The sequence below is a fragment of the Apus apus genome, chromosome Z (assembly GCF_020740795.1).
Source record: "Apus apus isolate bApuApu2 chromosome Z, bApuApu2.pri.cur, whole genome shotgun sequence".
NCBI classification, from domain to species: domain Eukaryota; kingdom Metazoa; phylum Chordata; class Aves; order Apodiformes; family Apodidae; genus Apus; species Apus apus.
In genome coordinates, this window is record NC_067312.1 from 35,956,078 (window position 1) to 35,971,531 (window position 15,454).

General features: G+C 38.2%; 1 protein-coding gene across 1 annotated transcript in view; it reads left to right on the forward strand.

Annotated features, from left to right (window-relative positions):
• The window catches only part of ADAMTSL1 (ADAMTS like 1), a 327,073-nt gene that overhangs the window by 291,898 nt on the left and 19,721 nt on the right, over positions 1–15,454 (forward strand). Inside the window, exons 23-24 of the mRNA XM_051643555.1 lie at positions 1,180–1,359; positions 3,161–3,295. Of these exons, the coding sequence (XP_051499515.1) occupies positions 1,180–1,359; positions 3,161–3,295 (315 nt within the window). The remainder of the gene's footprint in view (positions 1–1,179; positions 1,360–3,160; positions 3,296–15,454) is intronic.

The window sequence follows — 15,454 nt, forward strand, 5'->3', positions numbered from 1 at the left end:
ACATCATTGGCAGAGTGGGTTTGGGTTTTCGACATGGAGGCACAACCAGATAGGTATTGGCAAAGGGCAGAGGAATGTGTCACTGTGACATAAGGCAGGGACGGATTTAGGTGCACAGCAGATACTTTAGAGTAACTGCCTGTACTCCCGCATTTAATCAGCAGTAAACACAAGGAAACTGGGTGTTCTTGGAAAAGAGATTAACTGCATCCCCCATACAGAGGGTACCACAAATGGCAGAACATACACTCCAGCAGGTCCCAGGACTAGTGATGTGCTACTACTTACAGCCATGGGTCCACACAATATAATTTCCTCTCAGACACAGCTCCATCAGTCTGTCTTATCTACTGAGAATTCCAGTACTATTTCATATACACCAATTTTTCAATAGCCAGTAACACTAAATTATCTGATCTGGTGTGCATTTAAATTGAGGTAGAAGCCCCCCAAATAAATACTACCTGCTTCAAGGCCAGACGTCTTATTAGCTGCACATCAGAAGCAATTCCTAGAAGGGCGTATCCAGCAGAAGTAGCTGGATCTTAGATCCAAGCACAAAAAAGCAGGCAATTCTTCCTCTAGTGGGTTAAGAATTTGTGATAATCAGTTGTCTGAAAACTCCTGGTGAGATCAGTGAAACTGCTTTTCTGAAGATGTAAATGCTGATTGTTTGCATAATTTTAAAGAGGAAGATTAGATTAATCAATAAAAGATAAGTCCATGAAGTGCTATTAACTGCACAGAAACTACTTTTGACTCAGAAAGTTCCTGAGTTGCAACTAGTGGGAGTCTGGCAGAAGTACCAGCTTATAGCTTCTTCCAGAGACAAGATATTAAGCTAGACTGACCTCTTTCCTAATCCAACAGAGGCTTGCCTTTGAGGCTGATGAGTCAGAGCTCACTTGTATAGTTCTGGAGCACTAAAAGAGAAGACTTAAATTTGGTTTTAACTCTTCAGAGTTGGTTTTCACTCCTCAGAGGGATCTAAAAAACATAAAGGCCTGCAATGTGAAAGAGCTGATTAAACACTTCTGAACAGCAAAAAAAATGTCACATGGAAGTAACTAAAATCCTGTTTTAATTGTTCTATCTTAACAATTTTATCTGTAGCAACCATTACACTATTTAGTAACCACTGTATCTTACTTGTGTTATGTTTCATCAATGTTTTTCCAGGTGTTCCTGAAGCAGAAGTTACTTGGTTTAAGAACAAGGTCAAGCTGTCCTCTGCTCACCATCTGCCTGATGGGTTGCTGCTAATTGCAAATGTTTCTCTGTCAGATCAGGGTTTGTACTCCTGCAAGGCAGCCAATCTTCGTGGGGAGGTAACTGAAAGCTCCCAGCTGTTTGTTCTTGGTAAGTCCAGGGTATTTTGCACTTGCAGAAATAATGATGTGGCTGCTGGCACATCTAGCCTGAAGAACTAATCAAAGGATGTGGGAAGAGGGAATAGCATACAGTTCTAAGAATCAGTCTGCATTTGTTCTCTGTGCAGCAGCATCTGAAACAAAGTGGTAGTAAAAGGCAGATGGATAAGGAGAATGTGCCTAAGCGCAGGGACCGCACCTCCCATTCCTGAGATATTCAATTTCACTCTTTTAGATTTACTAGCTGAGAAAAACATTTGTTAACCATTTCTTAAAGTGACTGTCTTGAAAGGAGAGTGATGCCACTTTTTCCCTGGGAGCCTTTCTGTAGATGACTGTGTCATGCTGATCCATTTAACACCTATCAGGTGCAAATCCCACTGTGCTTTTAAAAACCACTTCTCAAGTTCAGTGAAGGGTGAAGTTTACTTTTTCTTGGGTTTCTAAACAACAGACAGAAAGTCTAGCTGCGTGATTTGAAAAGGAAATGCCAGCTGTAAAGTGTGGGTGAAAGTGTTACTTGGTGGTAATTGGATGTGTGGGAAAGGGGTTTCCTTTTGCAGTATCTCATCTTTTATAATTTCTCCGTACCTGGCAGATCAATGATTCAGCCAGGCTTTGTAAGTGTTTCTGTACATTTGATAGTAAAGTGGCAAATTCTGAAACTTCGTCATTGTTATAGGTGCAACACCATTAAAGCATCCATTACGGCTCTCATCTTTCGTGACTAGAGTGAGTGCAGGTGGAATGGATGATGTAGCTTCCAGAGGAAGTTTTAAAGTGAGATTTCTCTAGTTTCACAGTTAACACTAGAATACCTTTATGAATGTTCCCATGATTTCCCTATGAATTCAGACTGGATCTAGAAACTCAGGTTACAGAAAACTGGAAAAAAAAAAAAAAAAAGAAGAATCAACTGGGTTACAGCCCTTAAATACAATCTCCCACATCATCTTTAAATCCTTTTCTGATCTTTACAAATGCCTTAGTTTTTAAAGACAGAAAGTTACTTTAAGCTATGCAAGCTGTTTGAGTTTGTAGGCAAATCACATTTTTAGTTCTTTGGTGGAAAGGAACAGTTCAAGCATCCACAACATGTCATACTGGTGCTGAACGTGATCAGCAATAGAATGCTTGCTCAGTGTGTGCTGTGATCTAACTGAAAGGGGCATTTCCGTGACAAACAGAATTGGGAATGATAGGCAAGACAATCGATTTTTAACATAGCATTATGGTTAGTAAAGAATTAAATCCTGCATTTCTCAGCATAGGCTGATCCTCTTGAGCTCTGAACTCCTAGCCCTTTGGAGCTCTGCCTAAGTATGCCATGAGATTTGGCAGGGTTATAACCATATTTAATCAGGGCTTGATCCAGGTAGTAGCAGACATTAAAAAAGTTTTACCCTGACTGCCATGGACATTTGATTCAGCTTCTATTCTGTATAAATTTGCTCTTTTATTCAAGTTGCTGTATGTCTTCATATCATGTGCCTTCACCACATATGAAGACTGTGAACCAGAATACCTTGTTAAAATTCAGACAGAATTACTTTTATTTTGTGATCATACTATTCCAGAAGTTATTTTAATAGTTTCTGTAGTGTCTTACCTAACATGAGGCAAAGCACAGCTTTAGTAGTTGCCCTAAGTTGCTTCACTGCCACTCTGAAATGCTAATACTGCAGCAAGGGAAATAATGGAGCAATAGCTGGTGGTAGGTTTTTTCATGTACCTGAGATGCTTTCTGCTATAGTGTTCCTCATCACAACAGTCTCCCAATCTGTTACCAGAGCCTCCGCGTCCTCTTCCTTACCTAGAAGACTTGACAGCAGCACTTTCCAGTGCTGGGACCAGCACCCATTCAGTGCTGACTTCTCCTTCAGGAACAAAGATTACCATCAGTCCAGGGAGCTCTGCTCTCATAGGTAAGTCAAATGCTTTAAGACTTCTTTAGATTAAAGACAATGTCAAGTTTAGATCAGAGTTCTGCATCCAGTTATCCATCCATAAAGCACCGGGATAAAAAGACAGCAAACCAATATCAGGTTGTCAGTTATAATCACTGCCAAATCATTCTTAGACTCAGAAACTAATTTTTAAAAGGAGTTCCTCTTATTAGTGTAATGCACCAAATGTGAAAACAGAATAAGAGCTCTACTGTGCCACACTCCGTAACAACCTGTAAGAAGCAGATCCTGCTCTGAGGAGCTGGCAATCTCATTCAATGCAAGATATGGCAAACTGGTGTGTCAGTGGATGTAAAAGAAGAAATTATCAAGGTTCATTTTTTCTTTTTCTTCTGCATTTGAATACTAGTCTTTTCTGTAAGTCTGTTTTTCATATTGTATATCCTGCTTCCTCAGAGAACTTCCTCTGCTTTCTAGAGTTTTGCCTATTCGTCTAGATATGTTTTTCTCTTGAAATCTCTGTTTCATTCTGCTAATTTTATTCCTCTCTTTTATATCACAGAACTAAAGCCATACATAAACTGCACAAAGCCAGATAAGGAAATAATGCCCGATGAAGTGCTTTTCATCTTTTCATCCTTTTCTGCCTTCTGTATAACTTTCTCCTCTTTACACTGCAAGTTCTAGTTTATGCTGTAAACTCCTATCAGATCTGTAGACATGATTCGTTTGCAAAAAGATTCTCATTCTTTTCTAAATTTCAGGAGCTGTTAATTTTAAAATTTCATTGCTCAGGCTCACCTTGAGCCTCTACTAATTTTCAGGCTCACATGGGCAAACAGCTTCTGTAATGGCCTTCTTATTACCTTGAAAAATGTTCTTTGCCTATATTTAGCAGTGATTTTAAGATTTTATTTTCACAGTGGAGGCTTTCTTTTTGTGCTTCTAGTTTTCATGGTTTACTTTTCCCCAGTGCTGAAATATTCATACATTTGCAATGGCATTTAGCATGCAGCTCTGGATTATGTTTCTGCTTGCACAAAAACTGCACTGAAATAGTGCTCGGTGGGGGAAATATCTGAAGGTATTTAGTAGCATTGAATAAATCATTTTGAGTATGGTTTTATTGTACTCACTGTGGTAAGACTGGGTCACACTCTTGTCTCATCCATTTCCTCTCAGGTTTCCAAAAAGAGGTCTTTAGTAGTTCTAGGGATTTTTTATTTTTTTAAACCAGTAATTGAACCACAAAGGGAGTTCTGCACTGCCTGCATATATCTCTAAATTAATTTAATTTGGCCGTGGCTCCCTGTACCCTGCTGTTCCACTTCAGGGGCAAAAAAACTCCATGAATATTAATAGCAAAATAGCAAACCAATTTCATTCTTGAGGCAATTCCCTCAACTGCACTGAAATTTTACTGGCCTGAATTTGAGGCCTGTAGTGTTAAAACCTATGGGAAACTTCCATGAGATTTTTTTCTAATTGAGATCAACATGGCGTGGGCTGTCCAATCAATTAGAAAGCTACAGTCCAGTGTGCTGCATCATGTTGTATGACTGAAGAAGATACACAGAGCATTCAGCTTCAGTGAATGTTAGTTAAATATGTTATCTGTAGCTGTACCAGATAATTTGGATTCACCCACTATGAGAACATATTATTGTAAGGCAAAAAAAAAAAAAAAAAGACTCACTTAACAGGTTATTTTCATTTGATCTGCCTCTACTTTACCCTGTACTCTAATATCAGTATGGATTACAACCAAAAACTCTGTATTTACTCTCAGTTTATTTTCTTCACAGTCTTCCAGTGAAGCAACTAAGTTTATCTTGGACTACTGTGATGCCTTCATAATCAATCTATGCTTTAAATATTGCTGTATGAGAAAGAAAATCTGCATACGTTTCTAAGCATCAACTGCAAACACCAATTTGGGCACAATTTGTGAACTTTTGAACCTGTGACCAATGTCTGTGTCCCCTGTACACAACAGTTCCTACGAGCTGTCCTCTAGTTCTTTCTATTCTGCAACCCAGCCAGTTGACTTTATTCCTTTTAGGTCTTTCATAATTGATTATTTTGGGGCGTGCAAAGAACATGCGCAAAGGAGCAGAATGAAGTGTGAAGAAAATGAGTGAGAACGAAGCTTTGGAGAAAATTCATATTTTAAAGAGGTTAAAAGACACTAGAGGTGAAAAATTATGTTAGGAACTTAGATAAATTACAGAATAGGTTTGCCAGAGTTTAAGAAAAATAGCAATCAAAATTTTATTAAACACAGGTTTGTGTCTTGGGGAGGGGAAAAAGGCAAAAAAAACAGCAGCAAAAGATTAAAGTTGCAAAATAGAACTTGTTTGGAAATCAACAATTGTATAAAATGTAACAAAAATTAACGAGGTGAATTAAAAGAAGAGAACTGGAGCCTCCATAAAATCATACAAGCTATGCATTGTCTGTTACGTAGTGCAGTCATGCAATTCTACCACCATTGTTTCAATCATTTGAAACAGTGAGCTAGCACTCTGGAGTCAGCTTTTATGGGTTTCTTCTATATAAATTTCAGGGGGGTTGCAGAAGTTAAAGGTCAAGGTCATAACAAAAGTATTGGATTTTGAGGTCTTCTTTCTTGTTGTTAAGGGCCACTCAACAGTTGGTTTTGTGCCTTCACTATAGAAGTAGAGAAAAGAAGACATGCTAAAGACCCATGCCCTGCCCAATGGAGTCAGCAGCCCTCCCATTGAGATCTAATGTATAATACCTTTTAGAATGAGATTACAGGAAAAATTTTGTCTTATGTACCTCTTACTTTTGCTTCTAAAGGGTTAAGATTTCAGCTAGCTTTCTAGGCCCAACTCATCATCCTGTTAGAGAGCATGATTTAGAGAGTGGCTTGGACAAATTGAAGCTTATCCTGCTCCTTTGCAAGTGTCAGCACTATGTGTAGAGTACTGCTGTTGGCCCATTTTCAGGCTGTGTAGTAGACGCTGTAGACTGTGTTATTTGCAGATCACGCATCTGAAGGACAGGACTTACCTCAAAGCAGAAGCAAGAGCAGCCATGAGCTTGGGAATATTTCTAGGTTTTACAGTAGCATAAGCTGGCACTCAGTGATGAGCAACAGATTGTCACACACTTCCTGATCTCTTTGGTTCATGCCACACATGCAAGAAGACTTTATATCACAAAACATAGGACATACAGTAAATTTATTAAGTGATAGCAATTGGGCACACTTGTCAAAAGATACAAAATATTACACTGAAATCTCTCCTTATCTTAGCAGAAAGGAATATTGTATTTATTGCAGTATTGTGGCATAGTGAAAACTGAAGCTTTAATCACTTTGTCTATACATAAACTATGTTTAAATGAGGATTCTTGCAGGAACACTGGAAGATAGGTCAGAAATGTATGCTTCTAGGAATACAGAAATGCGAGTGTACTTATAAAATGTCACAGTGAAAGAAAAAGGTTGAAGGAGAATGTACTTTGCTTGTAACAGCAGTAACTTCTTGCTATCTGTTCCTTTGCTTAAATATTTTGTTACAGGTGAGTTCTTAGAGTTGCATAGAAAATGTCTGTGAATGCATTTATTATATTTTTCCCCAAAGTTTCAGGTTCACAAGTATTTTTCAGAAATCTTTATCATATGTGATGATTTCTGAAAATACAATATGCACTTGAGGATGCGTGTCTTGAAAGAAGGAAGATTGCCACATTGCACATTGTATATAATTAAATAAAGGTTTTGGACTGCATTTATGAGGCAGCCAAGGGAATGCTGTTTAGCAACGAGGATGTTTTTAAAACAAAGTGATAACAAAAACATTTCACTTAAAAGATGCAAAGGATTCCCCTCATCTAAATCAGTATTCTTCTCATTTTCTTCTACCAACAGTGGTATAACTTCCTTGTTTTCTAGTAGAGTCCAGAAGAGGCCCAGACACCAGAATGAAAATACATAGTAATGGCAGCTGCCTTGCTTTCAATAGCCAGCCTTTTGAGCATGAATAAATTACGTCTGAAAAGGTAAACTGCATTAGAGTCAAGGTCTGAAGCTCCAGAGGGAATTCAGTCTGCTTTTTTGTTTGTTTTTAGAGGGGACTACTTCAAATCTGTGGCTAGTATTTGCCTACCTGCTAATTTTAGCATTATCTAGATGTGGAAGTTTTCATGTGTTCTGAGGTGTATTGCAGTGAGTGAAATCTTGTGACACCGACTACTTTAGGAGAAGCAACAGACCATATAGATATACTTATGCTGTGATCAGGACCAAATATTTGAGCAGAGCCAGAGAAGACACTGCTGCAATTATCTGCTATGTATCTTGCTTTTGAGCCATATAACATCTGTAAACATAGGACTAATACTTCTTCAAAATCTATGTGAAAACCAGGCATTGATCGAGATGAATAATAACAGATCTCACTAATACGAATCTCTTGCAATGCTTGGTACATTCAATAGGAAGAGCCTATCTTCTTGAAGCATGAGTCTTCTTTACCCCCTTTTGCCCTTCCTTTCTTTACCCGCTTTTGCCCTTCCTTTCTTTATGATGAGATTGCTCTAAATCTAAGTTTTGGTAATTACTGTAGCATTAAAACTGGAAGCAGAAATACAAAATAATTTACAAACTCCACAAAGTGAGAAAAGATAAAACTCAAGAGTAATTATTATCAGATCGGTGTCTGTACTCTCCTAGGAAAAAAGACAGCTGCAAAAATTGTGCAGTAGGAGTCAGATAAAATAATGACTTGTTACACATTCTTGTTTACAAGAATTCTCATGTAAGTGACATTTCTACAGAGATGAGAATTAAGATTAATATCAAGAGTATGCCATTATCATTGCAATCAATTCCCCTTTCAGATTCTATCACATTGAGTACATTCCAAATATTTTATTAAGTTCATACAATATTGCAGTATCTTCCTTCTACATCAGACTACATCACTGCATTTCATTGAAATATGTGGCTTTTCATTTGCATATGCATATTGTGTACAGTTCAGGGTACATGGTATGCAGTGATACCTCTGCTTGGTAGAATGTTTTGGCCACTGATACAGTGTTTGTTTTACAGGCAATTAGACCTGCCACTGCCAAGCTATGAAAGCAGAGTCAAAAGAGCAAGGTCCTCAAGGCTATCTGCTGCCTTGGGGTTGTTTTTTTTTGCCTGCTGTTTATTGCCATAAATGGGCTAATCTGAGAACCAGTAATCTATAGCAGTGGTCCAACATGCTGTCACATAAACTATCACTGGCCCTGGATCACAGTTTGTTTAATTTTGGTTTTGTGGTAAGAGCTGCAGCCCTAGAACTTGCATCTCTTCAGATTTTTCTGGATCCCTGGCCTGGCTTCTGTTCTAATATGTATATAAATTATGCAGAGCTCCACTGAGGCAAGATCTGATTAAATACTAGGGGTATCAGACTTGTCACAGGTATCCCAAGTCTAGAGACTTGTCATTCTGCCAGTTCCTTTTACATAAAAGATCTTTTAACCTCTTGCACAACTTCAGGTTTGCTCTAGAGTAAGTATTAAGGAAGTTAACACTGTGGGATTTCTGACCTGTTGACTAAATTACTTACCCATTCTAAGTTTTGAAGCACCTTGTCCCTCCTTGTTTGTTCTCAAAATCTCTCCGAAATGGCTAAAGCTCTTTGTTAATATGACAGAAGTTACAGCGTCTCTGGAGCAAGCAGCACTGGCTTCCTGCACCTTTCTGCCCTCCACCTCCTCTTCTCTGCATTTGTTATTTACCTTGAGCCATGGAGAGTTGCCTGAGCTGCTGGTATCTCAGGATGTAGGAAGTTTATGTCAGCTTAAGTAATACAGAAAGGCTTCTACAGAGGCATGGACCTTTGCAACTTGGACTGGTAATCTCATTGCACTCAAGCTCTTGCTGTCTTTTGTTGATCACCGTTGTTCAGTGGTTGCTCCATGCACCTCTTTTGAGTGTTATTTTCCCCCCATAAATGTACAGTTCTCCCATACTTACATGGTTTACCTGGGGTTGTAGCATTTGTAGAGAAGTTTGTACTGAAGCACTGAAAGGTATTCCTTTCTATCTTCGTCACACACTGAGTAAATCCATATGAATTAGCTCAGGAGGTCATTTCAGCATGCTGTATCCTTTCTCATGGGCTTCGGTTTCATGATTTGTCGTTGGTGATAGATTTCAGCCCAATCCTTATTAATACAAGATTCTTGGTGTGTAGGTTTCCTGTTGGCATTTTTAGAAAACAGTATTACTAGCAGAGCTAAAGAATTCCCTTACTTTTTTAACGGCTCCACCATGTGGCTGTATTTGTGGGAACAGTTTTTACTATCTCTATGGGGCAGGGAATGAGCCTAACTCAATTTTTGTTGAATACAGTGTAAATTTACAATACTATGGTGAATGATACCTAATACCAATATGTGTGGCATTGGGTAACCAGTGTAGGTGTTCCAAAAACTACTTTAAAAATGTGTTATATGTTTAGTATAGAGTGTTTTAACTGCTCCTTTGGACCCATAAATAATTTTTTTAAAACGCCTTTTTTTTTTCATGCTACTGTCATAAATAAAATTTACCTATTTCAATAATTCCTAAATACATAACATTCCTTATCTAGCATAAATTCCTGTTCATTTGACCTCCTTTAAACTATTAGAAATAAAGGTTATATTTACATTAACGTTAATTCTTTCTTCTGGGTATTTTCAGTATCACTACGTTTTACAAGTTCCGTGTACTAAAGCACAGAGAAGTAATTTGCATAATAACCTGAGTTAAGTCTCTTTAAATTTACACTTTGTACTATAATGTGACATCTTTCCTCTTAAGACAAACTATGGAGGCTGGTCTGTTAGCTTTGTCACTTCAACAAAATGGGTTTTACTTACATATGCCTTTCAAGCATGATAGTAACTTAATTTGATTTGGTAGGATTTTAAAAATTTCAATACATCCTGTTAAATTTTCTTCTTTATATTAGATACAGGACAGAATTAAATTTAAATCTGTTCTAGGATTAACATTAATTTGTCATTTCTGTCACCTAAGTAGAAAAATCAGGTGTTACAGGAAGCTTGGGGAGTATTTCTCTGTGCCAGTCTAATCTCACCAGAATAGTATGGACACAGTAGTACAGTATGAACTACAAAATAGTAGTTCAGCACCAATCTCAGATCTATTCAGATTGATCTGTGGCTTTTCTACATTTTGTCCAAGCACTTCATTCTTTGTTTCACCCTTAATCTCATCTCTATTTTGAAAACAACACCTTGAATGTAGCAATTAAAGTGGAAATACTGCCAGGTTTCAAATCCTACAGCTGCATTGCATTTATTGCTTTAATCACAGAATCACAGAATCTTATGAGTTGGAAGGGACCTCAAAAGATCATCCACTCCAACCCCCCTGCCAGAGCAGGATCACCTAGGGTACATCACACAGGAACGTGTCCAGGCAGGTTTTTAATGTCTCCAGCAAAGGAGACTCCACAACCTTTCTGGGCAGCCTATGCCAGTGCTCTGTCACTCTCACAGTAAAGAAGTTTTTTCTGATGTTTACATGGAGCCTCCTATGTTCCAGTTTGCACCCATTGCCCCTTGTCCTATCACTGGACATCACTGAAAAAAGCCTGGCTCCATCCTCCTGACACTTGCCCTTAACATTATTTGTAGACATTGATGAGGTCGCCCCTCAGTCTCCTCCAACCTAAAGAGACCCAGCTCCCTCAGCCTTTCCTCATAAGGGAGATGTTCCACTAATGTTGTGGTCTACCACACTTTTCTATCACACTTAGGTAAAATAGGTACAGAATCAGAGAAATTTTTTTTTAGTCTGCTGCAGTTCAGTTTTAATACTAATAATTAATAATCCTGCTGCCAGATTCCTTCTTTCCTCCTTTGCCAGGCATCTCAGATATTAGTCAGCAAATATCTTTCATGTCCCAATTTTCTGTTTGGATAGCTACATGACTGTGACTTGCACTGGCAGATGCATAGGTCTTCTGGTTTGTAAGTCTAGCTGAATTTTTCTGTGAACTTTCTGTGCTACATTATTTTACTTCGGGGCATCCTGAAGCATCCCTAAACAATTGAGATGCTTTTTTTTCCCAAGTTCAGCCCTTTTTGTTGTTGTTGATTGAAAGTATTTTGAACTTATGTAGTACATACACTTTCCAGTTTTGCAGGGAGTGATCACTGATAAATAACAAGGGTGTAAAATGGAACTTTAAGGTAGAAGCATGTAGATGAACATTAATACCTATGGACCCAAACTGCATACCACAATGTGTGTTTATATCCAGACTGTGCTACCTAGACCTATCTCTTAAATGGGAAATACTTTCCAAAGATGAAAGTCTTGGTCTGAGACTAGGAAAGGAAGAGTTTCATTTCCAGTACCACTGCTGGCACATGGCTTGGCCACAGGTAAGACAGCATGCACCTCCATGCACCTTTGTTAGCTGCTGGGAGAAAGGAAAAGGTGATTTTACCTCCCTCAAGACAGCATCTTCAGGGCTGCAGTTGGAAAGCTAAGCAGTTTCTTGAGCTCACTGTAGGAATATTTTGTGTAAAGAATTTCCAAAGAAACTGCCTCATCTTGAACTGAAGTCTTCACTCAGATTCCACCTTCAATAAATATTAAAAATATTGCCTGGGATTAATCAGCAGGTCAATAGAAAATTAGAGAATTATTGGCTAGAAGAATATGAATGCATTAAAATAATCTCTACCTTAAGAATAGATACACCTTTTTAAAGGCAATGCTGTATTTTTTTTTACTTCTATTACAGACTGGTTTTAGTACTCACAAAATTTGTTTGACGTTTTCGCCATTTCTTCCACACAATTCTGCTGGTTTAAGGTACAAGTCTGCTAAAAAAAAGGAATCTTAAAATCAACTGCCTTTGCACTTGTTTTTTTTTCTGTCATTCAAGTCCACAAGTGAAAGAGGGATGCAAGCTTTGTATTTCATGCTCCTAGCACTAGCACAGTAGTCCAGAGTCTTTCTGTAACTGCAGTCATACAGAAAGCATTGCAGAGGTACAACGGGGAGCTGAAATTGGCCTGCACTTTGCTCTTTCCTCTCAAGATATTGTTAGTGGTGTTGTGCAACACTGGTCTTACCTTTCCAAACACTCACTTGTTACTCTTGAAAAGTCAACATTTTACCTATTAAAAGATGTAATTGAGATGAGATTTTCTTTTTTTTATCTCCAGCTTTTTCACACCTGTAACAATCCTGACTTTGAATTAGTTCAGTCATGGTAGACTTTAGAAGGGAAGCTGAAGGCAGGATTTTCTTTCTCTGCTTAAGTACTGAAGGAGAAGGGGCCTCTCATGCCAGAGCTTTCACTGCTCAGAAACAGTCTCAAAAAATGTTCCCTCCTCACCTTCCAAAGGTGCAATAGCAATAGCTGTGCTGTCTGGAAACAAAGCCAGTTTTTCCTTCTCAGGTGTTACTGTGACATGTGTTGAGCTTTGGAACAATGAAGCGGTTAATGCCCACGGGGACGGGACGAAACAGAGAATATAGGTGTTGGTAATTGGCATTAAATGGTATTAAAACTATACCTGTGAGATGAGAAGGGGTTTAATGGAACATGTTTTTTCATTGTTCTCAGTTAATATGCGTAAAACATTATCCCTCAGGTTATGCATCCATAGGTGTGGGAAATGTACAGCAAATGTCACTTGTGAAATGTAATTGGTGCTTGTTCTGCATACACAAATGAGGAATATCCATTACATACGAGTCTCATAGGTGTTATTAAAGTTTTATTGCTAAATGTTAAAAAACATCAGACTGACCTTTCTGCTTTCTTCATTTTTCCTGTGCAAAACCTGAACTCACTACATGTCTCTGTCTCTTGTCATGGCTATACGCTGACCTGGGGAAACCTCAGTAATTATCTTAAAAGACAAGCAAACTATGAAAAAAATATACTGTAGGTGAATGTCATACAGCAACTTACTGTTAAGTTTGCCCATTTCTTGTATATTCCTTTGTTTTCTATTGGTTTTAAATTAGGCAGCCTTAAACTCGTGAGGTTGAAATCTTTCATGTCACTCATTCACTTGAGAATGAGAGTCTTAAAAATTGGATGAGTTGTTTTTCAGCACAAGAGTAGGAAAAAATACATCAGTACTCAGGTCAAAAGAAATAAAGTGAATAGAGAGACTGCAGAAACAGGAAAAAAAACTCAATAGCAAGGAAAGTTGTGTATTTGTGGTCAGGAAGTGAGTGTTGAGGAGAGAACCACCAAGAGCAAAACTGCGTTAGAACTTGCCAAAAACAAATATCAAAGTCTCTTTACCCTTCTAAATAAAAGTAGAAAAAGGGACAAGAGGAGACAATAGTGAGCAATGTCCATTCTCTCATTCTGGATTTTTATTCCCATTTTTCTTTCTATTTTAATACTTAGCTGCATTAATGTGTTCCTTGCCAGTGAAACATTGCCATTACAAATGCAGAGCCTACTATGTGCATCACTCACCTACTGGGGAGCCCTTGCTCTCTGTGATAAATACGTCACTCAGAGTGAACCAGCCCCCAAGGTCAGCTCTATCCAGCCCACACTCTTTCCCACTGTGGATGTAGAAAGGGCTTGCCAGCAGCAAGGGACACACTGAAGGCTCTGTACCAGTGAGAGGCCCAGTATTTATCTTCCTGAATGGCACATGAGGTCTCTCCAGTACCTGGATCTACCTCTTAACATTAAAATGGCTGCTATGTGCTGTGGATCACCACTGGCTTTTTCCATCTTATATTAGTTCTTCTGCTTTGAGTGAGCACGAAAGCAATGGGCAAGGCAGTGTCCACTGCCATAGAAATAGTGTAATTGAAGGCATGATTAGTGGCAAAAGGCAGACAAGTGACAACTACAGTAGTCCAGTCCCTAGTGTTAGTTAAGGGATGTGAGCAAAGTCAAAAGGTCAACAAGGATTCCTAAACAAAGTAATGTGCTACTCAAGCTCCAAGGATTTGGTCTTGACAATGGCTGGAAATCAAACTGTTCAATCTTCCTGTAGATTAATGAAAATTGTATTTTTATTCTTGCAGTGATAAGTTCCTCAGTAAGGTATAGATAAATTCTTAAGGAAAAAATGTATATTTAAATTAAATATTGAATGCAGCGTCTATAAGGTGTATTACTTCTCTCATCAAAATGGTATATGTTAGCTGACAATCCTCTCAGGTGGACAGAAAAGAATGAAAGGAAGAACAGTAACAAAAATACCTCACTGTGGTGTCTGTTCATTGTATAATGCAGCTAAAAAGGTGTCATACTGACGTCCTTTTTTGTCTCAGGGAATAATAAGTAATAATTGAATGACACAAAGGTGCCAATGAAAGAATATGAGCTGACTGAATTATTCCTTAATCTTAGAACAGTCTGCCATCTTTTAGTATTTTAAATTTATACTCTTACTTTTTTTATCTCACTCCTTTTGAACAGTGTTAGTATGAATGTTCATGTTTATTTATATAGTACACTTCTTTCAAAAGAGATTTTGTATACAATATAATCATTCCTTACACATACGTACTACTAAAACCAAAACAGTAAAAACCTGTAGTGTAACTGGAGTATAACAAACTGCACTATAACAAACTAACAGCCACTGCAGATTGCATTCACAGAACCTTAGCCAAACCTTTAATGGATCAGTAAGACACATGGAAATGCAAGACTGGCCTAAGCCACAAGCAGTCCAAGTAATAGATACCATCTATTGAATGTGGCTTTTCTGGCTCCCCAAGTCTCCAGTTGGTGCAGATGGGATGGATTGCACCATGGAAATTGCCTAGTTCTTTCTTTTTCCCCAGAAAAATAAGTAAAAAAAAACTTAGCTGGCTGTCCCAGGATATGCAAATCTCAGAAATCTGTGGTTCATCATGAAACTGGCAAAGGGTGCAGCTGGTGTGAGGACCACAGGATCCTGCAGATACTCTCCCTCAGCTCAAGAAGAGAAGAACCCACTGTGAACCTAAGCCTCATTGCCTGTGCATAAGCATGCCCTTACAAAGAAAAGAAAAGAAAGGTTTTTTCAGTTGATGGTTTTGGTTGGTTGGAGAATTGCCTGTTTCTATGACCCAAAAAAACAAACACAATTTAATCTCTTTGTTTTTTCAAGTTTTTTTGTGTAACAAAAATTTTGTGTAATCTTTTT